The 25567-nt window shown below is 42.9% G+C and overlaps 1 protein-coding gene across 1 annotated transcript in view; it reads left to right on the top strand.

Moving 5' to 3' along the window:
- Nucleotides 1-25315, top strand: part of LOC126284578 (regulator of microtubule dynamics protein 3-like) — a 73350-nt gene extending 48035 nt beyond the window's left edge. Inside the window, exons 5-6 of the mRNA XM_049983599.1 lie at nt 8724-8954; nt 24938-25315. Coding sequence (XP_049839556.1) covers nt 8724-8954; nt 24938-25018 — 312 coding nt within the window. The 3' untranslated portion in view covers nt 25019-25315. The remainder of the gene's footprint in view (nt 1-8723; nt 8955-24937) is intronic.
- Nucleotides 25316-25567: the final 252 nt, after the last annotated feature.

The raw sequence follows: 25567 nt of genomic DNA, 5'->3' as shown, positions 1-25567 counted from the left end.
CTGGAATCTGTGGAAGTCCAAGACTAACAACACCCATCAAAGAGCATTTGCTCTTCTGGATGTAGCTACAAGAACCGAACTGTCAGTTACTGTACACTTTCTCTTAATAATGATCAAACATATGATAATATTGCAGGGATAAGCTTGCCAAGTTATACAAAGGTTCTCATCACAATTCCTTCCAGCGCGGTCGTTGACAAGCTCGGTGAAACACAACTAACTGCTGCGTGCAGCACTGTACATTGTGCTCTCGCAGGCCAGCAGACAGTTGGGTTCCCCCCTCATTGCTCTGCCGCAAATCGTTTCCCGGTCCTGCTGTTGACCTGGACCTGCCTTGCTCCACCAATGGCTCCCTCTAGCGAGTGCTGTCCTCACCCGCAGGTGACTGGCCACGGTTCCACCTCACACCACCTAAAAGGGGTCATTTTCTTGCACATGGGCCTCCAGCCTGTCATGTAATGCCTGGCGACAACTGAGCCAGATACTGAAACATTGTGCCAGATGTATCAGGTTGAGTCTGGGATAATGTTAGAAGCAGAGAATGTGTTGCGAGGACAACTCCCAGCTGTGCAGTACAGAAAAGCTGGTGGTGGAGAGGAAGATTCAAATGGCCCGGTTGTGAAGCAACCAAGGAGGGCAGGCATGTTGTGCCACCAGGTGACCAGTCTGCTCTCAGTTACAGCTTGGTGGCAGTCATTCGTCTTGGTGGACAGCTGATTTCTAATCATACCAATATAAAAAGCTGTGCAATGATTACAGAAGACCTGATATATGACATGGCTGCTTTCACAGGCCTTTGATGGGGGTAGGATAAGCCTTTCACAGGATTGGAATAGAAAATGCTGGGTGGGTGGATTGGGCAGGTCTTCCACAGTGATGTGATCCATGCTGCAGCAAGGGGCTGGTATTGGGAATGGCATGTGGATGGACCTGAGTGTTGTGAAGGTTTGGTGGGCAATGGAACACCACTTTAGGGGAGAGGAGAATCTTGGTAAGAGCTGAGATGTGAATGGGAATTTAGATTGAGGAGGGACCCTATGTGTGAGCTATTTTGGTGTGGAAGGCATGATAGCTGTCAGAATGCAGGTAAGTAAGGAAAGGCACAGAGCAGTGAGTCACAGTCCCATTAGTTTTTATTATGCTTGCAAATCTATATTTTGGCTATAAATAGCCTTCTTCAGTGCATTTTCATTACTATTCAACAGACTCGGGCAGTTCATGTCACCATATGTTCTTGTAGGTGTATAGGTGGAAGCATACAGCTGTGTGGCTCTCCTTTCTTACAGTCTACGGTTGCTGTGCACAAATGTCCCTTGGTGGAATCAAAGTTAGTGATTCTGTTGGTGGTTTGAATGTGGACAGAGGTGTGGAGGAATCCATCAGAGAGAAGGAGGCCAATGTCGAGGAAGGTACCACACTGGCTTGAGGAGGACCAGGTGAAATGGATTGTCTTGATCCCGAGTCCATCATAAAGATATCATGTAGGAAGTTTTCCTCTAGATGGGGCATAAACAGGTTAGCATAGGAGGTTGCCATGCAAATGCCATTGTTGTGCCACGGATGTGTTAGTATACCTTTCCTTTCCTTCAGAGTAGTAGTAATTGTGTATTTAGGAGAAAGTTAGTAAGATATATGAGGAATGAGATAGTTGGTTTGGAACCCAAGAAATATTGGGTGAGGTTGTGTTCAGTAGTGGCAAGACCATGGGCATGAGGGGAGCTGAATAACAGAAAAAGGTGTGTGAAATATATGTAGACAGGCAAAAAATGCACGAATATGTTAAAACATACACATGAAATACACACATGCAAAAATGTGCACAAATGTTTAAAAATACACACATTAAAATATGCATGAATGTGTAAAAATATGCATAGATACATTAGGATGAAGTTCACAGGTTCGCGTGGCACAGGTGGGTGTGGAAAATAACATACAAAAATATGTAAGAATGAGGGAGGAAATGAGATCAATAGGCATCAGTGGGAAGAATTTGGGGCATGAGAAACTACACCATCAATCCACAGTCACATACCTGTGTGTTGTGCCCGGATCAGAGTCTGTACTGTGTGGCTCAGATCTCAGAGCGTATATGGTTTGGATTGTGATTGGGAGGGGAGGGGGGGGGGGGGGCAGGAAAGGGCATTGAGTCGAGTAATGCTTTAGAGAGAAGAAATAAAGGAAAACATTAAAGGCTTGTGGGATGGATGAAAAGCAATCATTAGACAAAAAACACTGGAAAGGTCAGGTTGGAATAGACTAACTTTTTTCCGATTATATTATTAATAGATTGTATAATACCATTGCCTCTGAGCTTCACGAACCTTACCTTAACCTTTTCTTTGCCTAAAAACGATAGTAGACTGATGACTTAGGTCCTGTACCACAACATGTAAATGTCCCACTGTACATAAGCTATCGCTCTTGCTATTCCACTGCACTGTTCAATCTGTTGACATACCTCAGTTGATAATTTTGGGCTTAGATCATGCACACATTGTCACTTCATGGCAAAAAGATGTGACAGCATAGAAAGTTTCATGCTGAATTGGAATGCACCACCCTAACATAGTAATGACATTTGAATGCTATCGTGAGTGACAAAATGTGGTCACGGGCAACAGCTGGCTACAAATTAAGTCTCATTGGTATCGTGAGGAGAATGCAATAGAACTGTACATTTCATGGCTGTGCAGGGTAATTTGAGAGCTGTTACATTTTGGGGAGGGAGGGGGGTGAGCATAGCACATGGCACTCAGCTCTTGAACACCTCCCTCCAGAAGGCAGAAATTAACCAAATAGAATCAGCTGCAGTATGTGCTGAAGGAAACACCATCGAGCATACTTGTGACCAGTTGAAACTTGTCATGCATGTGGTAATATGACTCGCACACTGGATGACCTCGGGAAGACCGCTGTGGAAAGTGGGACAGTAGAGGCTCAAGAAGTGGAGTCTCAACCACCTTGAGGACACCATGCCGAAGGGATGGGCATGGTGTGGTGACACAGCATTGAATGTTACCAGTCAGCAAATTCTGACCTCATAGCTACACAGATTATAACAAGGTAACACTTCTTCTCTTATGGCTATACTTATAGTATTAAATCTGTACCCACACAATTACAGATATTTACTGAAATCAAACCCACACATCTACAGAATATGTGAAACTTCTTTGGGGTGGCAATTTATATCACCACTCTCTTAGAATGGATTGAGATTCCTTTAAACTCACTTTACTATTGAAGGGTGATCATAAATATCTGATTTATGGCATGCAGCTTTACTGTATGGTTAAATGATGACGGCGTTCTCTTGGGTAAAACATTCCGGAGGAAAAATAGTCCCCCATTCGGATCTCCGGGCAGGGACTACTCAAGAGGACGTTGTTATCAGGAGAAAGAAAACTGGCGTTCTATGGATCGGAGCGTGGAATGTCAGATCCCTTAATCGAGCAGGTAGGTTAGAAAATTTAAAAGGGAAATGAATAGGTTAAAATTAGATATAGTGGGAATTAGTGAAGTTCGGTGGCAGGAGGAACAAGACTTTTGGTCAGGTGAGTACAGGGTTATAAATACAAAATCAAATAGAGGTAATGCAGGAGTAGGTTTAATAATGAATAAAAAATAGGCGTGCGGGAAAGCTACTACAAACAGCATAGTGAACGCATTATTGTGGCCAAGATAGACACGAAGCCCACGCCTACTACAGTAGTACAAGTTTATATGCCAACTACCTCTGCAGATGATGAAGAAATTGATGAAATGTATTATGAAATAAAAGAAATTATTCAGATACTGAAGAGAGACGAAAATTTAATAGTCATGGGTGACCGTAATTCAAGAGTAGGAAAAGGGAGAGAAGGAAACATAGTAGGTGAATATGGATTGGGGCTAAGAAATGAAAGAGGAAGCCGTCTGGTAGAATTTTGCACAGAGCATAACTTAATCATGGCTAACACTTGGTTCAAGAATCATGAAAGATGGTTATATACTGCGAAGATACTAAAAGGTATCAGATAGATTATATAATGGTAAGACAGAGATTTAGGAACCAGGTTTCAAATTGTAAGACATTTCCAGGGGCAGATGTGCACTCAGACCACAATCTATTGGTTATGACCTCTAGATTAAAACTGAAGAAACTGCAAAAAGGTGGGAATTTAAGGAGATGGGATCTGGATAAATTGACTAAATCAGAGATGGTACTGAGTTTCAGGGAGAGCATAAGGGAACAATTAACAGGAATGGGGGAAAGAAATACAGTAGAAGAAGAATGGGTAGCTTTGAGGAATGAAATAGTGAAGGCAGCAGAGGATCAAGTAGGTAAAGAGACTAGGGCTAGTAGAAATCCTTGGGTAACAGAAGAAACATTGAATTTAATTGATGAAAGGAGAAAATATAAAAATGCAGTAAATGAAGCCGGCAAAAAGGAATACAAAAGTCTCAAAAATGAGATCGACAGGAAGTGCAAAATGGCTAAGCAGGGATGGCTAGAGGACAAATGTAAGGATGTAGAGGCTTATCTCACTAGGGGTAAGATAGATACTGCCTACAGAAAAATTAAAGAGAAAAGAGAACCACTTGTATGAATATCAAGAGCTCAGATGGAAACCCAGTTCTAATCAAAGAAGGGAAAGCAGAAAGATGGAAGGAGTATATAGAGGGTCTATACTAGGGTGATGCACTGGAGGACAATATTATAGAAATGGAAGAGAATGTAGATGAAATGGGAGATACTATACTGTGTGAAGAATTTGAGAGAGCACTGAAAGACCTGAGCCGAAACAAGGCCATGGGAGTAGACAACATTCCATTAGAACTACTGACAGCCTTGGGAGAGCCAGTCCTGATAAAACTCTACCATCTAGTGAGGAAGATGTATGAGACAGGTGAAGTACCCTCAGACTTCAAGAAGAATATAATAATTCCAATCCCAAAGAAAGCAGGTGTTGACAGATGTAAAAATTACCAAACTCTCAGTTTAATAAGTCAGAGCTACATAATACTATCACGAATTCTTTACAGACGAATGGAAAAACTGGTAGAAGCCGACATCGGGGAAGATCAGTTTGGATTTTGTAGAAATATTGGAACACGTGAGGCAATACTGACCTTACAACTTATCTTAGAAGAAAGATTAAGGAAAGGCAAACCTACATTCCTAACATTTGTAGACTTAGAGAAAGCTTTTGACAATGTTGACAGGAATACTCTCTTCCAAATTCTAAAGGTGGCAGGGGTAAAATACAGGGAGTGAAAGGCTATTTACAATTTGTACAGAAACCAGATGGCAGTTGTAAGAGTCGAGGGGCATGAAAGGGAAGCAGCGGTTGGGAAGGGAGTGAGACAGGGTTGTAGCCTATCCCCGATGTTATTCAATCTGTATATTGAGCAAGCAGTAAAGGAAACAAAACAAAATTTCGGAGTAGGTATTAAAGTCCATGGAGAAGAAATAAAAACTTTGAGGTTCGCCGATGACATAGTAATTCTGTCAGAGACAGCAAAGGATTTGGAAGAGCAGTTGAACGGAATGGACAGTGTCTTGAAAGGAGGGTATAAGATGAACATCAATAAAAGCAAAACGAGGATAATGGAATGTAGTTGGGTGATGCTGAGGGAATTAGATTAGGAAATGAGACACTTAAAGTAATAAACGAGTTTTGCTATTTGGGGAGCAAAATAACTGATGATGATCGAAGTAGAGAGGGTATAAAATGTAGACTGTCAATGGCAAGGAAAGCGTTTCTGAAGAAGAGGAATTTGTTAATGTCGAGTATAGATTTAAGTGTCAGGAAGTCGTTTCTGAAAGTATTTGTATGGGGTGTAGCCCTGTATGGAAGTGAAACATGGACGATAACTAGTTTGGACAGGAAGAGAATAGAAGCTTTTGAAGTGTGGTGCTACAGAAGAATGCTGAAGATTAGATGGGTAGATCACATAACTAAAGAGGAGGTATTGAATAGAATTGGGGAGAAGAGGAGTTTGTGGCACAACTTGACCAGAAGAAGTGGCCGGTTGGTAGGGCATGTTCTGAGGCATCAAGGGATTACAATTTTAACATTGGAGGGCAGCATGGAGGGTAAAAACCACAGAGGCAGACCAAGAGATGAATACACTAAGCAGATTCAGAAGGATGTAGGTTGCAGTAGGTACTGGGAGATGAAGAAGCTTGCACAGGATAGGCGCATGGAGAGCTGCATCAAACCAGTCTCAGGACTGAAGACCACAACAACAACAACAATATTAAATTGAGAAAGGTCTCATATTATCACCTGTGTTAGTATGTATGAATATACTTGTAGTTTAAAGTTACATAATGAGGATGCCTTGAAAAAATTCCATTTTAATTTCTTCACTGACATTGCAAGGCATTTCTTGGATAATTTTAGTAACTATTAGTCATTATTTATCCAATTTCTGTCTCCCTTAACCTATCTTCTAGCAGCAAGCATTGCTTAGCTTATTCTGTCCGCAATTTGATGAATGTATTCTGATAAGGACAGGGAGAGTGGAGGAAGCGAGCTCTGCCCACCAGCTGCCAGCACGGGTTGCCGAGAGGTGAGGACAATGTGGGGCACAAGCCGTGTTCACATTATGCAGTCTTGTCGCCACACTCACACTCACCTACAGTTTACACTCCAAACGGCATTGACAGTACCATCTCTTAGCCACTGCCATACCAGCTAAAAGCTGCTACATATTACATATCAGCAAAAATAGACGGGTGTAATGAAAGCTTACAGGATTTGTGAAACTAAAATTGATAGTTTTGTGTTGAATGGTGGTGCTTGTTGCTACTAATTCCTTATCAGTACTCGTAGACAATTCATTTTAAAAAAGAGAGAGATAATTAAATAAAAGAAAAAAACAGTGTTAAAACTTACATTGTGGCAATAAAAAGAGTGTGATTAAAATTGTAAACATTTATTAACAAGTGTAAAGCTGAATTGTAGTACATGTAGGTCACCCAGAATCATTCTTATTAAATTCTCCATCAGTGCACTATTTGTTTTCATCATTGCTGCTATCCAGTTCAGCAGTATCCGTCATGATGTCACTTATTGCAAGTTCTCCGTCAGTGCATTATTTGTTTTTATCATTGCTGCCATCCAATTCAGCAGTATCGGTCATGATGTCATCTATTGAAAGTTCGGTGACACCATTGCACCTGCAGTAATCTTCCATTTGTTGTATCTTCCTAAAGTACTTTCCCAAGTTGTCAGTAGTTATTGACAGAAGATTCACTTACAGTCTTAAACAGACTGTCAGTGGAGTTGCCCTTTCAAATGTTGCACTCCCGAAATATTATTTTCACTTTTGGCCCATGCAGCAAGCAGGCATCAGTGTGACTTTCCTCTTTATCCATTTCATTACTCACATATGTCTTTTTAGCATGTCCATGTTCCCAAATTAAAGCGAACAGAGCCTGCTCCTCAAGCTCTCGTTGCGGGGAACACATCTCTTTTGCAGCCATTCCAACATCCTCACTTTGGTTTCGTACCATGTTGATGTTTTGTCCACCAGTCTGTTACAATATGGAGTATTGTTCATCACAGTGACTGATTCTGAAGGAAGATTTGGAGAACTGTATTAGCAAACCACCTTCAGAGTTTCCAGGTTTCATTTGACGATGGTAGTCATCTTTCGTGGATTTAGCACAGCATATTAGTTGGGCCTCCCTAATGAACTGCTCCTCCAGCCTCCAGTATTAAATCTTCTAGAGGAGGTTCCGCATTCCACAATGCCATCATTTTTCCTCCAACATTTTCCAACTATTTTGTTACTGCCTATCCAAGGTGCAATATTTCTGTGGCTGCTTTCCTAATAAATTTTACTTCTGCAATGAAGTGCGACTGCCAGTCAGTAATGTCTCCACACACTAACAAGAAAGACCTCTTATTCTGCAGTTCTTCCCATGTGGATTTGGTGGATGACAAATATTCTACTGATATATAATACTCCACATCCAGCCAATCTTTTCCTCAAGTGGTAGTCAAAGTAGCCACAGACAAGAGAGCAATCTTCTGTACTGAGTCACACAACACAACACCCATTAGGACTTGACCAAGTAATTTGGACACAGGGGTAGGCAGTTTCAAAGCACCGTCAAACTGAAAAATTTAAATCGAAATTTATCTCTTTGTACTGGGGGTTCCGGTGACTTCCCAAGATTATCTTTGCAAAATTTCCAAATTCTGCTCACAGTGCTGAAATTGCTCACAACATTCAATGACATTATCAATTACTTTCCTTGTTCCGCTCTGTGAAGTATTACCCCCTTGCCCTTCCCAGAGCAGTATCTAGAATTGCCCATTGTGGGCTAGGAACAGTTTCCTCATTCATGATATGTATTTTTACTATCGGAAACAGACAACAATTGCTTCACAGGGGCCACAGCCGTGTATATCAGATTGCTGAGGTTGGCAGCAGCCGGACACAAAAATTAGAAGGTGGAAGTCGACCAACTTCAGAACTAGGGGGCCCTCATTCATCTCTCTGTGAACAGACTATAATGGAATCCCCATGTCATAGTTACATGCACCTCTGGTATCTGTAGTGCAGGTTACCTGTCCTTTAACATAGATAATATATCTGGCTCATGTTGTGAGATCACTCCACTGCAGAGTGATATTTCAGTGTGGACTGACTATAGCTATTTTTATGATTGAAGTTAGTGGTAAAAGTCTTTGTTAAATATGGTTGTAAATTGCTTATTTCAGGTAGCATCCCGCCCGTGGATGGAGCGTTCGATGGCTTCGACTTTGTTTGGCCTGCCTTCTGTGTCAATTGAAGATGCTCTTGAGCATTTCTTGAAGGCCGAAAGACTGACAAAAACACCATGGAAGGAGAATCGTCTCTTTATTGCTCGGTGTTATGATGCACTTGGAAACACTCCAGCAACAGTTGAGTGGTTGGAGAAGGCGGATGTTGTTGAAAGCATCACATTGGGTGTAAGTGGGATGTGTATGAATTTTCTCATAATAACACAAGTCAGAAGACTTTAACTCTTTCTCTGTACAAAAAAATGTTTTTGAGAGTTCTTAGTAAGAGAATAATCTTGAAAAACAGATTTTAGACTCAATTTATTTCCTGATTTCAAATTTTTTAATTATCTGTAATAAAAGTGCTTGTATGTGTTACTTTAATTTTTGCTTTTAAATAAGGTCACAGAAATGTTTTGTAAATGCCAACTGTTTGTTTTAGCATGAAACACTTATAGATATACTATCAGATAATTCAACTATGCTATGCTATATTGTCGTGCAAACTTTATATGACATCATGATTTGGGATTGTTCTATGTATTGTTTTTTAAACTGGGTGAGTAGCATTAGATTCGGCGCTGCTCTCAATGCTTATTGTACAAGATGCAAAAATAGCAATTCCTTTTGTGCTTTCACAGTTCTCTCTATCAAACCCTGTTGACAATTTTCCATGATTCATCTGGAAACAAAGATTTCGAACAAGAATGCACAACACACACAGGGAAAGGAAACGTTGACCTGGTTTCCCCAGTGTAGAAGCAAAGTACAGATTGCAGGCCCTCTTAATCATTGTTATTGTTTGCAGCTTTCATGTTCAGTTTTTCTGTCAGCAAATGTACTAATAGCTGTTTACAAATTTGGTGCATTTACGAAGCATCTTAAATTGCATATCATTTTATAGTCATTTTAAAATAAATACTAGCTGTTACCCCTAGCTGTGTTCACACATCACTAGTTTTGTTATGATGAGTGATGTCGAGCAAGTAAGCTAATGTACGTACAATACGATCAGCTGCCCTTACTACTTTGGCTTGAGTTTCATATTACACCATCCATACTGTTCAGTGTGCTTGACTGCACAAGTCTGGCAGTCAGCAGTTGTGGTACAGTGAGGCAAGCCCATCCACCATGGCAAGATAGTACTACGTAGAATGGGAAAAACAGGTTTCTAATTGTCCTGAGGCCAAAATCCACATAAAAAGCAAAATGACATTGGTTTTTAACTGCCCTACAGCCAAAAACTATATGAAAAGCAAAAAAATGGCATTGGTTTTTAATTGTCCTAGAGTTAAAAACTGCATAAAAAGCAAAATTACTTTGGTTTATAAATGCCGTGCGGCTGGCCCAAAATGTGTTCAATATACTGTCCACCAGTTTCTGCCACTAGTTGAATTGATAAACAGCATGCCCCACAACAGACCAGAGTGTCTCAGAGGTCACCGTTGCGCAATGCCAGTTCAGTTACTTTTGTAGTTGCTACACTGAAAAAGCATTTTTCAGATAACCCCATGGCTGGAAGTCATGTGGATTAAGATCAGGTGATCTGCACAGCGGGGCTGTAGAGAAATGACGGCTGATAATTCTAGCATTTCTAAAATGTCTCTGCAGCAGCCACTTCACTGTTTGTGCTCACTAGCGGAGGAATGTCATATTGCGTAAAAATGGCCCTACCCACACATCCACACTATTGAAGTGTTGGAATAACATTGGTGCACAGAAGTCTATCCTAATGTTTACCAGTGATGGAACAGGTAACAGTACCCACAGGACTCATCCCTTTGAAAATATATGGCCCTACAATAAACAATGCCATCACCCGCACCACATCATCAACTTTGCAGAAATGCTGGAAGGTCAGCACGCAGTAACTCCTGAATATCGGTAATGTGCGGATAGCAGTGCAGGATGTTTCATAAGATTTTATGCACCATGCTCGCAGGTAGTTCCCCGTGCAGTGTTTGTTCACCATGCTTGACCCCTCCTGCAATGCTGTGGCCTCACTTTCAGCAGATGTTGGATCATCTGCTTTCCTCCCTCTGCCACATTGCACTCCAACAGAAACTGTCTTTTTGAATTTTGCAGTAATTTTCTCCAAACCCATAGCAGACATCGGACCAGTACCTCTTTTTCATTCCCTTGAGTGTCCAGAACGCTTGCAGGGCTGCTGGTGTGCAGCCACTGTTCTTGTAAGAGAGCTTTAGCAGCAACACGCCATCCTTCATGGAAACAGTCATGCTGAGCATCTCGGAGACAAACTAAGGAACAGCTGTGTGCCATGTGTCCATTAGTATGCATATTTTGATGCTTATTACTGTGCCATGTATTGGTCGATTGGTCATAATATACACTTCATAAAGTACCCTATGTTCATTGTTAGTATAGGTACAGATATAGAATAGGTATTTGTACACATATTTCATCTGAATTTCACCCTGCAGTTTTTTTCGTGCAACTCAGTGTTTGATATCACATCTCCTGAACTGTATCGTCCAGTGTTATAAATTAGCAGGTATATTCAGTGGCATATGGCAATACTGTGTTCATATGTGTCTTAAATACAGTTGAAAAACAAACAATGGAAAAGCCAGGATGGAATGTAACAATACTGTGAAAACGAAAGTTGCTAGTCACCATACAGCGGAGATTCTGAGTTACAAATAGGCACAACAAAAAGGCTGTCACAAATATAGCTCCCCCCTGCGGGTCTGGGGGTTAGAATAGGCCCGAGGTATTCCTGCTTGTCGTATGAGGCGAGGAAATGGAGTTTCACGTTTCGGCCCTTATGTGATGGTCCCCTGTACGGTTTGACCTCCATTCTACAAAATTTTCCTAAAGAGCAAGCCAATTGGGGAAGGGCGCCTTAAAAGGTGCATCGTGTCCATTGTGCATTTAGATCTTTAGCCCACTTTCCCATCATCGTATTGCAGTCCTGCCCATTCTCCATCTCTTGGGTGAGGACACCTTCCCGAGTGCGTTTTCCACCATGCACTATGCAGTGCCGATTTCTGTGTCAACGATGACCATGGACTTCTTTGCACCTGATATCCAGCACAGTAGCCAGTCCGTTGTGGTGGGGCCGTCATGTACCCTGTTGGTTGTAGCCCCCTGACCACACAGGGATCGCTGTGCTGATGCCTGTGCTGTTAACTCCCCACGTATGTCAAGGGGTAGATGCCCATTCCCTTCGGGCATCGGAACTGCCATCCTGCCAGGTGGCCTTTGCTGCGGCTGGGTTTTGCCAGTGGAGAGGGCTCCTGGTCGGAGTGGGTGGCATCAGGGTGGATGGCACACGATGAAGAATAGTCCATCATCTCTTGCTGGTGGAGAAACACCAGCAGTCTCTAAGTGATCACGAGTTCAATTCAATGCACAGAGGCATGACCCCAAATCGTTCCCCTCCCTGGCCACATCATGGGAGGAATGTCAGGCTAAGGATGGCAGCAGATCTTATTCATCACAGTACCTTGTATGTTCGAGAGCTGATGGGGAATCTTTCATGACAATGAAGCCTCAGTTTTTTGTTGAGCATTTAGAGGACAAGTTCAGGGAGGTGGAGGGCTTGTCCAAAATGAGATCTAGGTCAGTCCTGTCCAAAACAGCATCCTCTGCCCAGTCACAGGAGTTACTCGCTTGTGACAAGCTGGGGATATTTCTGTAACCATCACGCCCCATAAGAGCTTCAGTATGGTGGTCCAGGGTATTATATTTCATAGAGACCTTCTTTTGCAGTCCGACGATGAGCTGCGTGCCAATTGTAGAACGACGAGGTGTACATTTCGTCTCGTGTGTCCACCAGGGTCTGAAGGATAATCAGGTCGCCACCAGTGCCTTCATCTTGGTCTTTGTGTGTGATACATTGCCTGAGAAGGTCTACCAGTGTGATGTAAAGACCTATATCCCTCCCCCGATGTGGTGCTTTAATTGCTGGAAGTTTGGTCATATGTCTTCCTGATTTACTTTTAGCGTCACATGCCGAAATTGCTGATGCCCATCACATCCCAATACTCCATGTGCCCCGCCTCCCATCTGTGTCAACTGTGAAGAGCACCATTCGCCTTGCTCGCCTGAGTGCTGGATTCTCCAGAAAGAAAGAAAAATCATGGAGTACAAGACCCTGGACAGACTGACCTACACTGAGACTAAGAGAAAATTTGAACGCCTGCATCCCGTGCGCATGACATTGTCTTACGCTGCTACTACAACACTTCTGGCACCATCAGTTTTGCCAACCCAGGTCACCTCTGAGAGCTGGAAGACTTCACCTGCCCCCTTAATGGGGGCAGGGGGGGGGGGGGCATTTCCCTCTTTTGCTCCTGCACCACCTACTTCGGGAGCAACCCCCACCCACCCAACCATCAGGGACATCTGTCCCCACTTCTAAGCTGGAGAAGCGTAAGTCTTCTTCGGCCCCTCTCGCTAGGAAGGGGTCCCTTGGGTCACTCCCTTCCCAGGTTTCTGCTAGTGGGAAAGATGACACCCGCCAGTGGCTGAAGAGCCCAAAAGCAGCTGGTCGTACGGCTTCACGCTCATCCTCAGTCCCAGAGACTGAGCCAGTGAAGTCCTCACATCCAGGGAAACCAAAGGAGCAGCGAGAGAAATCCAAAGACCGAGGCAGAGATGTCGATACTTTACTGTTGCAATTCAACCTCTGCCTTTTAAATTCTGTGGCTGCCACACATTTCAATGTGGCTCATGATAATTACTCGGCCATTGATTTATCAATTTGCACCCCAGGACTTCTCCCATCTATCCACTGGAGAGCACATGACGACCTATGTGGTAGTGACCACTTCCCTATCTTCCTGTCACTGCCCCAGCATCGGGCACATGGATGCCTGCCCAAATGGGCTTTGAACAAGGCAGCCTGGGGAACTTTCACCTCTGCTGTCATTACTGAATCTCCCCCACACGGTAACATCGATGTGATGGTTGAGCAGGTGACTAGTACAATTGTATCTGCGGCAGAAAATGCGATCCCTCACTCTTTAGGGTGCCCAAGGCACAGAGCAGTCCTTTGGCGGTCGCCAGAAGTTGCGATGGTGTCTTTCCATCACAGTGGTGGGAGAGCACCATCATTCCAGTGCTCAAACCCGGTAAAAACTCGCGTGATGTGGATAGCTATCAGCCCATCAGCCTCACCAACGTTCTTTGTAAGCTACTGGACTGTATGGTATGTCGGCGGTTGGGTTGGGTTTTGGAGACACGTGGTTTGCTGGCTCCATGTCAGGGCGGCTTCTGCCAGGGTCACTCTACCACTGATAATCTTGTGTCCATCAAGTCTGCCATCCAAACAGCCTTTTCCAGATGGCAACACCTGATTACTGTCTTTTTTGACTTATGTAAAGCATACGACACGACTTGGCAACGTCATATCCTTGCCACATTGTATGAGTGGGGTCTCCGGGGACCACTCTCAATTTTTATCCAAAGCTTCCTGTCGCTACGTACTTTCTGTATCCAAGTTGGTGGCTCCCATAGTTCCATCCATATCCAGGAGAATGGAGTCCCGCAGGGCTCTGTATTGAGTGTCTCTCTATTTTTAGTGGCCATTAATGGTCTATCAGCAGCTGTCGGGCCCTCTGTCTCACCTTCTCTGTATGCAGACGACTTCTGCATTTCGTTCTGCTGCTCCAGTACTTTTGTTGCTGAGCGGTGCCTCCAGGAAGCCATTCACAAGGTGCAGTCATGGGCTCTAGCCCACGGCTTCCAGTTTTCAGCCGCAAAGTTGTGTCATGCATTTCTGTTAGCATCCTACCGTTCATCCGGAACCCACACTTTATCTTAATGACGATCCATTCACTGTAGTTTAGACATATCAATTCCTAGGACTGGTTTTCGATGCTCGATTGACTTGGCTCCCTAATCTTTGTCAGCTTAGGCAGAAGTGCTGGCAGCACCTCAATGCCCTCCTTTGCTTGAGCAACACCAATTGGGGTTCTGATCGCTGTACGCTGCTGCAGCTCTACAGAGCCCTTGCCCAATCCCGAACTGACTATAGGAGTGTGGTTTACGGTTCGGCAGCGCCTTCAGCGTTCCATTTATTCGATCCTGTGCACCACTGTGAGGTTCGATTAGTGACAGGGAGCTTTTAGAACGAGTCCGGTGACCTGTGTACTGGTGTGAGACTGGTGCCTCTCCACTGAATATCAGACGTGCACACCTGTTCACCAGTTGCATAACACACATTCATAGTTCCCCTGAGCATCTGAATTACTGTCTCCTTTTCCTGCCCACTGCAGTCCATCTCCTGCATCAGCAGCCTAGATCGGGGCTAACGATCACGGTTCGCGTGCAGTCCCTTCTCTCCGAACTGGAGTCCTTCCCTTTACCACCTCTACTTGTGATCCGTTCACGTACGCCTCCATGGTGCACGCCTCAGCTGCAGCTTCGTCTGGACCTTTTGAATGGCGCTAAGGACTCCGTTAACCCCGCCGCTCTCCACTGTCACTTACTCTCGATTCTTGATGTGCTCTGGGGCTCTGAAGTGATGTACATCGACGGCTCAATGTCTGATGGTCACATAGGCTTCGTATATGTTCATAGAGGACATGTTGAGCAGCACACATTGCCAGCAGAGAAGCTGGCGGCCATATCTCGTGCTCTTATACATCCACTCATGCCGTGGCGAGTCATTTCTCCTGTGTACTGACTCATTGAGCAGCCTACAAGCCATCGACCAGTGCTACCGTTGCCACCATCTGGTAGTGTCCATTCAGGAGTCCATCTATGCCCTGGAACAGTCCCGCCATTCCGTGGTGTTTGTGTGGATCCCAGGACATGTTGGAATCCCTGGCAACAAGTTTGCCGACAGGCTAGCCAAACAGGCGATGCAGAAACCGTTTCTGGAGATAGGCATCTCTGAAGCTGACATGAATTCTGTCTTATGCCACAGGGTTTTCTGGCTTTGGGAGACAAAATGACATAACGGCACACACAACAAATTGTGTGTCATTAAGGAGACTATGAATGTGTGTAAGTCTTCCATGCAGGCCCCTCGCAGGGTATCAGTTGTTCTCTGCCGGCTCCGCATTGGCCACACGTGGCTAACGCATGGTTACCTACTCCTTTGCTAGGACCCACCTCAGTGTCGCTGTGGCTGCCAAATAGTCATCCACCTCTTGCTGGACTGCCCACTTTTAGACACCCAGCGGCGGACTTTTAACTTTCCCAGCACCCTGCCTTCGGTGTTGGGGCGACAATGCCTCCACAGCAGCTTCAGTTTTACATTTTATTCTTTTATGTCGGTTTTTATCGCATGTCCTTTGTCCCTCCGTGTCTTCCACCCTAGTGCTTTTAGGGTGGAAGTTTTAATGTGTTGCAGAGTGGCTGGCTTTACCTTTTTATTTTTGTGGTTGGCCAGCCACTGTAACCTCCTTTTGTGTTTTACTCCCTTCTGTTTCTAGCGTCTCTCTTGTTTTCATGTCCTCTTTTGTTCTTTTTAGTATTCACTGCCATCCCTTCGTTCTTGTGGCTTTTCCTTTCTTTCCGTTTTGTATTATATGTTTTGTCCGTTTTATTCTCATCTTTGTGGCAGTGTTTTATTAGGAACAAGGGACTGATTACCTCGTAGTTTGGTCCCTTCTCCCTCTTTAAACCAACCAACCAACCAAAAAAGCTTTCAGCCAGTAAGGCCTACACGCATGCGTGCGTGCCCACATATTGACACACACACACACACACACACACACACACACACACACACACACACACACGACTGCAATCTCAGGCAACTGAGGCATCAGTGGCCTGAGAATGCTGTCATGCTTGTGTGAATTGTGATTGCGTGAATGTGTATGTGTGTGATTGTCATCAAATTTTAATGAAAGCCTTTCTGGCTGAAAGCTATATTTGTGGCAGTCTTTTTGGTGTGCCTATCTGTGACTCAGAATCTCTGCTGTGTAGTGAGTAGCAACTTTCCTTTTCACAGTCTTGTTAAATACTGTCGGTAGTAAAGAAGTAATGAATTGAAACGTCATTCCTGATTAAACAGATTTACTGCATGAACAGCAAAAATGTACTAAGCATAAACATTTTTCCTTTCATCATTTGGTGGGGGTTATCACTAAGAAGAGTTTTTGTAAATGTTTTAAATTATGTGAAAAATTTGTTGCAAGACTCTTTAAGTGCTCTCATCTTCAAGTACTGAATGATAAAGTCTTGCTATTCGTGGGTTATGAGCTACACTTCTTTTTCACCGTCACAACGCCTTTCTGATTTAATTGTAGAAATTACCAGATTCTATGATTTGTCCAAGTTGAAGCTGCTATCTCTATTAATTAAATTCATCGCGAACTGAATTTCAGTTGCTTCTTTCACTACTGAGTCCCAGAAAGATGAAGTCAAGGCTAAAATTTCGACATTTTTATATAAAATAGAGTACCCAGTGTCAATACAGTGCTCCATCACTGCAGAAGTATTAGGTTGTAAGAGACAGGTGTACCTGCCGTGATGTGTGCCTCTCTCCTGGACTGTACATGTCGTCTGTCTGATGTATGAACAGCCACACTCACAGGGGATCTTATAAACCCCAGGCTTCCAAGGCACCAAACCATCTTTAACGGAACCCAGGAGTGCTGCTGTCTTTGGTGGAGGGTGAAAAATCACTATTTTTGACAAAAGGCTTCCCATGTTGGTAGGAAAGCCATGGATTTGAGAATTTTCGTGTCTTCTTCTGCATTTCTTGTGCCCGCTGCCTTCCGTATGTTCTGTGGAGGATATCCGTTGGCATATATTATTGATATTAATTATTTGGTGTGTGTGTGTTTGTGCGCGCGTGTGTGCGGGCGTGCGTGCGTGCGTGAGAGTGAAAACCTGTCCCTTTTTCCCCCTAAGGTAAGTCTTTTCGCTCCCGGGATTGGAATGACTCCTTACCCTCTCCCTTAAGACCCACATCCTTTCATCTTTCCCTCTCCTTTCCTCTTTCCTGGTGGAGCAATCATTGGTTACAAAAGCTTTGATTTTGTGTGTGTGTTTGTGTTTGTTTGTGTGTCTATCAACATGCCAACGCTTTCGTTTGGTAAGTTACATCATCTTTGTTTTTAGATATATTTTTCCCACGTGGAATGTTTCCCTCTGTTATGAACTGTATAAAGAGAATGACAGAGTAATTGATTTATTTTCACTTGTTGTGTTTCCTACGCTTTCTTGCATTTTACACTTTTCATGGTTAGTCCTCTGAAAAGTGTAGGAAGGAGGACATTGCACTCTGAACACTGATATATTGTGTCCTTTTCTTCTTTTTAAAGCCAATTGAGTATTAGCACATGTGTAGCAATATGAGGCTTTTATTTTCCTCCAGCTATGGGTGGGACAAATTGTGGAAAAAAAGATTGTCAGTGTTGTAGACTATTCGACAGAAGAAACCCTAATAGCTTTTTTATTTTATTTGACTCCATGCTTTTTGATGAGCTGTGTTATCAATTCTAATTGGAATTTTGCTAATGGTACCTTTGACCCCATTTTAAATTTATTTACAGTATGAGAATTCACAATGGCAAAGTCTTTAAGGTGGAAAAACGCTTTTTCTACCACAGCATTGTTCTGTGTAAACATTCAGTTGAACTTAAAAGTAGTCTCGAACACACACTGATTTCACAATTATTGTTTCTCCACCAATTCTGTTTGTTTTAGCAGTTGGTGCCATTGCATCATGATGAATAGTAGTCAGCATGTTCACAACTCTTAATTGAGCCATTTCACAACAATAATATGTTCACAATTTTGACTTCGTTACTCTCCCTTTGCCTGTGGTTGTTAAAGAGCAGGCATTTATATCTATCACATTTTAACTGTTCCACACACATTAGTTTCATTTTTGTGCAGTAAGTCAACAGGAGTTTGAATCGTATACCAGTTGACCATATATGTATTGTGGCCTTTGTCAAGGAATGGCTGCATTAGTTACAAGACAACAGAGCTAGAAATTCCAAGCGTCTTCCAAATGTATCTAGGCTTGTTGCTCCACCTGTATGAATCATAAAATCTTAGTCTCTTCTGACATCTGCAATAAGAAAAATTTTACTCCAAATCTAGTTTTTTTTTTTTTTTAATTGGTTAATATACAGTTTGAAGGACAAAATATCTTTGTAAAGCTCTGAAGACTCATCTACACAAAATTTTCATACATAGGAAAACTCCCCCTGCAAAGTTTTCTATTGTCATTCAGCACCATTTTATCCTACACAGTCTATTTGAAGCTTGTTGATCATTATTGCAAGAGTATAGCAATACAAGTAATAGCTATTAGTGGTCTCTTTGACAATGTTTTGTTAAAAACTGAAGTTTGGAATAATTTATTGGTAGACCAGTAGTCATTCAGGCTTGGTTTTTTATTCCTAGAAGTAAGTGTGGAATTTGTCTGTTTCCATTTTTGTAGTGTAGGTGGTGAAGATGATGGTGACACTGGATCTGTATGAAAAATGAAATACTGAGAATATCTATTCACCTCAAAATCAATTTTATTAGGAAATTCTAAAGTGATAGAACATTCAAAATAATGTAATATTTCAGATTCGTTGTTCACACAACAACAAAAAGTTGTTTCACTAAGCTTTTGAACGTGTGGGTGAAATTCACTGTTTACTCACTGAAACCTTCCTTTGGTTTGTTCTGTAAACAGTGACAGTGCCCAGTCGCAGGCAGCATTTCCGGCATATGAATAGTCACATAAATGAAAATTTACATAAATGCTGTAAGATATCTAAATACATGACATATAAACAAAATAGAAAGAAACTTCCACATGGGAAAAATATATTAAAACCAAAGATTCCAAGACTTACCAAGCGGGAAAGCGCCGGTAGATGGGCACAATGAATAAAACACACAAACACACACACAGAATTTTGAGCTTTCGCAACCGGCGTATCCTTTCATCTTTCCTTTTCCTTCCCTCTTTCATGACGAAGCAGCCGCCGGTTGCGAAAGCTCGAAATTCTGTGTGTGTGTTTGTGTGTGTTATTCATTGTGCCTATCTGCTGACATATAAACAACATAGATAACAATGTAATAATGTATACATACATCACATATGACAGATTTTTTTACATCTACATCTACATGATTACTCCGCAATTCACATTTAAGTGCTTGGCAGAGGGTTCATCGAACCACAATCGTACTATCTCCCTACCACGAAAAACGTCTTTGCTTTAATGACTTCCATCCCAACTCGCGTATCATATCTGTCACACTCTCTCCACTATTAAGTGATAATATAAAATGAGCTGTCCTTTTTTCCACCCTTTCGATGTCCTCTGTCAATCCCACCTGGTAAGGATCCCACACCGCACAGCAATATTCTAACAGGTGACGAACGAGTGTAGTGTAAGCTGTCTCTTTAGTGGACTTGTTGCATCTTCTAAGTGTCCTGCCAATGAAATGCAACCTTTGGCTCGCCTTCCCCACAACATTATCTATGTGGTCTTTCCAACTGAAGTTGTTTGTAATTTTTACACCCAGGTACTTAGTTGAATTGACAGCCTTGAGAATTGTACTATTTATCGAGTAATCTAATTCCAACGGATTTCTTTTGGAACTATGTGGATCACCTCCCACTTTTCGTTATTTTGCGTCAGCTGCCACCTGCCACACCATACAGCGATCTTTTCTAAGTCGCTTTGCAGCTGATACTGGTCTTCGGATGACCTTACAGAATCATCTGCGAACAACCTAAGAGAACTGCTCAGATTGTCACCCAGGTCATTTATATAGATCAGGAACAACAGAGGTCCCAGGACACTTCCCTGGGGAACACCTGATATCACTTCAGTTTTACTTGATGATTTGCTGTCTATTACTACAAACTGCAACCTTCCTGACAGGAAATCATGAATCCAGTCGCACAACTGAGACAATACCCCATAGGCCCGCAGCTTGATTAGAAGTCTCTTGTGAGGAACAGTGTCAAAAGCTTTCCGTAAATCTAGAAATATGGAATCAACTTGAGATCCCCTGTCGATAGCAGCCATTACTTTGTGCGAATAAAGAGCTAGCTGCGTTGCACAAGAATGATGTTATCTGAAACCATGCTGATTACGTATCAATAGATCGTTCCCTTCGAGGTGTTTGAATACAGTATATGCTCCAAAACCCTACTGCAAACCGATGTCAATGATATAGGTCTGTAGTTCCATGGATGACTCCTAATACCCTTCTTAAATACTGGTGCGACCTGCGCAGTTTTCCAATCTGCAGGTACAGATCAATCGGTGAGGTGAGTGGTTGTATATGATTGCTAAGTAATTTGTATCAACGTAATTTGAAAGGAACCTAATCGGTATACAATCTGGACCTGAAGACTTGCCCGTATCAAGCGATTTGAGTTGCTTCGCAACCCCTAAGGTATCTACTTCTAAGAAACTTATGCTAGCAGCTGCTCGTGTTTCAAATTCTGGAATATTCCATTCGTCTTCCCTGGTGAAGGAATTTCGGAAAACTGCGTTCAATAACTCCGCTTTAGCAGCACAGTCGTCGATAACAGTACCATTGGCACTGCGTAGCGAAGGTATTGACTGCGTCTTGCCGCTTTTGTACTTTACATACGACCAGAATGTCTTTGGATTTTGTACCAAATTTCGAGCAATGTTTCGTTGTGGAACCTATTAAAGGCATCTTGCATTGAAGTCCATGCCAGATTTCGCGCGCCAGTAAATTTTAGCCATTCTTCGGGATTTCGCATTCTTCTGAACTTCGCATGCTTTTTCCGTTGCTTCTGCAACAGTGTTCGGACCTGTTTTGTGTACCATGGGGGATCAGTTCCATCTCTTACCAATTTATGAGGTATGAATCTCTCAATTGCTGTTGCTACTGTATCTTTGAATTTGAGCCACATCTCGTCTACATTTGCATAGTCAGTTCGGAAGGAATGGAGATTATCTCTCAGGAAGGCTTCTAGTGACACTTTATCCGCTTTTTTAAATAAAATTATTTTGTGTTTGTTTCTGGTGGATTTGGAAGAAACGGTATCGGGCCTAGCTACAATGACCTTGTGATCACTAATCCCTGTATTAGTCATGATGCTCTCTATTAGCTCTGGATTGTTTGTGGCTAAGAGGTCAGGCGTGTTTTCGCAACCATTTACAATTCGCATGGGTTCGTGGACTAACTGCTCGAAATAATTTTTGGAGAAAGCATTTAGGACAATCTCGGAAAATGTTTTCTGCCTACCACCTGTTTTGAACAACTATTTTTGCCAACATATCGAGGGAAGGTTGAAGTCCCCATCAACTATAACCGTATGAGTGGGGTATTTATTTGTTACGAGACTCATTTTTCTCTGAACTGTTCAGCAACTATATCTTCGGAGTCTGGGGGTCGGTAGAAGGAGCCAATTTTTAACTTAGTTCGGCTGTTAAGTATAACCTCCACCCATACCAATTCGCACAGAGTATCTACTTCGACTTCACTGCAAGATAAACCACTACTGACAGACACAAATACTCCACCACCAATTCTGCCTAACCTATCTTTCCTGATCACTGTCTGCAGAACTTATTTCAGGCTTTAGCCAGCTTTCTGTACCTATAACGATTTCAGCTTCTGTCCTTTCTATTAGTGCTTGAAGCTCAGGGACTTTCCCAGCACAACTACAACAATTTACAACTGCAATTCCGACTGTTCCTTGATCCAAGCACGTCCTGTATTTGTCATGCACCCTTTGAGATTGCAGCCCACCCCGTACTTTTCCGAGGCCTTCTAACGTAAAAAAAACCGCCCAGTCCATGCCACACAGCCTCCGCTACCCTTGTAGCCACCAGCTGAGTGTAGTGAACTCCTGACCTATTGAGCGGAACCCGAAACCCCACCACCCTATGGCACAAGTCAAGGAATCTGCAGCCAACACGGTCGCAAAACCGTCTGAGCCTCTGATTCAGACCCTCCTCCCGGCTCTGCACCAAAGGTCCGCGCATTTGGTTCTGTCAACGATGCTGCAGACGGTGTGCTCTGCCGTCATCTCGTAAGCAAGACCGGCAACCTTCACCAAATCAGATAGCTGCCGGAATGCAGAAAATTAGTGCTGACATGTGCCACCACCTGCAGATGGCTGCATCCTGTGCTCCTCATGGCATCCGGAACGACCCTTTCCACATCAGGAATGACTCCACCCGGAATGCACACGGAGTGGAGTGCACACTGGATTTCTTCCCCTCCTTAGCCGCCATATTCCTAAGGAGCCCCATTACGCGCCTGACATTGGAGCTCCCAACTACCAATAAGCCCACCCTCTGCGATTGCCCGGACCTTGAAGGCTGAGAATCATTCTCTGAATCAGGGCAGGCTGCTGCATCTGGCTCAGCCAGAGACAGCACCTGAAACCTGTTTGTCAGATGCACCGGGGAGGCTTTCTAATCATCCTCTGGGGACATCTTTCGCTGCCTGCCACACCTTGGAACAACCTCCCAATCAACAGCCTCAAGCTGCACGACCGAAGTCAGTGCCGCTTGCAGCTGTGAGTGAAGGGATGCCAACTCAGCCCTCATCCGAACAACGCAATCGGAATCCCTGTCCACTGTAATCACTGTTGACCAATAGTTACTGAAACACGAGTCTGTGCCTATATAACACAAGGGAATGTATGAACTAACATGTACAAACACCTAACGACTGCGCTACAGTCTGCCTGCATTTACGATCACAGTAACTAAAACTCTAAATTACACCACCTATATGAAACTATGTAACAAATAAGTGAGCTAGGATTATACGACTTGCTGCTGGCAGCTGCTTATCCATTGGCGGCAGGAAGCGCACTGGCTGTGACCAACTGACACTGGCCATTCAAAACAAAAACAGAAGACAAATGACTACGCGTATTTGCACTATTCAGGTACTAAAGTGCGATGCTACAACTCTCAAATTCTATGATAAGCCCCAAATTCATGAATTAAACAATGCAAGCTCAAAAAAACACACAAAGAAATTAAGAATTAAACTATGTAACAAATAAGTGAGCTAGAAGTATATGACTTGCTGCTGGCAGCTGCTTATCCAACGGCGGCAGGGAGCACACTGGCTGTGACCAACCGACACTGGCCGTTCGAAACAAAAACAGAAGACAAACAACTACGCGAATTTACACTATTCAGGTACTAAAGACACAACATTATCCATTTTTGACCATGCTGTTACGAAATCCTTATGCTTCTTTTAACTGTGAACTGTGCTCGATATAATTTTTCTGTATTTGTTTGGACAGAATCAGCAAAACTAATTATTGTCATTATCAGTCATTTAATTATCTCACCTTACTTTACTTAGTTAGGAAAAAATGTGCCAATGTTTTCTCCACGAGTGACTGAGTTGGTTAAAGTAATGGCAGCACAGACAATGGGTTTGTATTTGGAAGGGTGTTGATACCAGTCTCCATATGGTCATCCAGATTTGGGTTTTATGTGCTTTTCCCTAAATTGCTTAAGGCAAATGCTGGCATGATCCCTTTGAAAAGGACACAACCATCTTCTTTCCATGTCCTTCCCCAGTGCACGTTTCTGCATGACCACTAATGACCTCACCGTTAATGGTACATTAAACACAATTATTCCTTTTTTCTTGTGTTCGTCACTTGGTAAATCTTGTCTTCGTCTCTTTTATCACTAAGCAGTTTTCATAATTGACAGTGCCATGCGATGGTAGTTAGGAAAACATGTGTTACAGACACTTGCTCCAGACCAGGAATGTTAAAGAGCTACTTCAATTTCACAAGTGATGTATTACATGAGAATGCATGATAAATGACAGGTACGCTGTAGCTGTGTCCTTCTGTGTCTCTGGTGATGTTGTGTGGGACTGGGGAAGGTTGGGGAGTGCTCAGCACTCAGTTCGAACTCTGGGTCGACGTGTCTTCTGAGTTCTGCTGTCACATTGGGTTGAACACTACCCTCTAAGGGCAGGTATGGAGCACAATTTTTAGCTTTGTCAGAAATGTACATCACTGGATTTACTGTGCTAGAGAATAAGAGGGTGCCATGTCCTTAACATTTCATCAACAAATATTTACCTTGCATCACCCTCTGAATGATACGTGTGGCTGTAGGCAGTCCCAGTAACAGTAACTAGTTTACTAAGGGGAGAGATCTTACTATTGTAAAATATTGTTTCTATAGCTGTAGCAGCAAATGTGTGTTTCTGTAGCATGTTCTGTAATATATGCTATATATTTCTGTTGACAGGATGAAGATGCAGAGAAAGCACTACATGACCTTTCAATTAAATATGAGTCACATCTAAGGAATAGAAGGAAACGGGAGTAAGTTGTGCTTTGCTACAGAGCAGATGAAAGCCCTGTGAAGCTCCTGTTATAATGCCTTACAGGAAAGGCATTGAATTCATTCCATTTGTGTGTTATGGAAAAGGGCAGGAGGTGAAACATACCTTATGGTGGTTGCCCTTCATCCATATTACTCTTGAAGTGACGTATTTCTAGAAGATATGATAGTGATTTTGTCTCTGTGATATTTTTGTGGTGTCCAAATCTGTGATTGTGTATTGTACTATTTATGAAGAATGATCTGTAGCATGTTACAAAAATATGATTAACGTCAAAAGTTCACATTGTATAGAATCAGCAATCCACCTTTCCTCTCTCTCTCTCTCTCTCTCTCTCTCTCTCTCGAGTCTACCCAGGGTGCGTGCTTGGATAACGGAAGCTGTTAAGGCAGTCGCTCGAGTAAATATGCAAAATTTTTCATTTTCTCCAATAAACACTGTACAGCTTCAGTTTCTCCATACTGTGTGCGCGTGCGCGCTGATTCAATTTTGTTGATGATGCAGTTATATTATTCGATCTGTTAAAGTACCAT

This window comes from Schistocerca gregaria, chromosome 8, assembly GCF_023897955.1.
Source record: "Schistocerca gregaria isolate iqSchGreg1 chromosome 8, iqSchGreg1.2, whole genome shotgun sequence".
Taxonomy (NCBI): Eukaryota; Metazoa; Arthropoda; class Insecta; order Orthoptera; family Acrididae; genus Schistocerca; species Schistocerca gregaria.
This window is presented reverse-complemented; position numbering and strand designations above follow the sequence as displayed.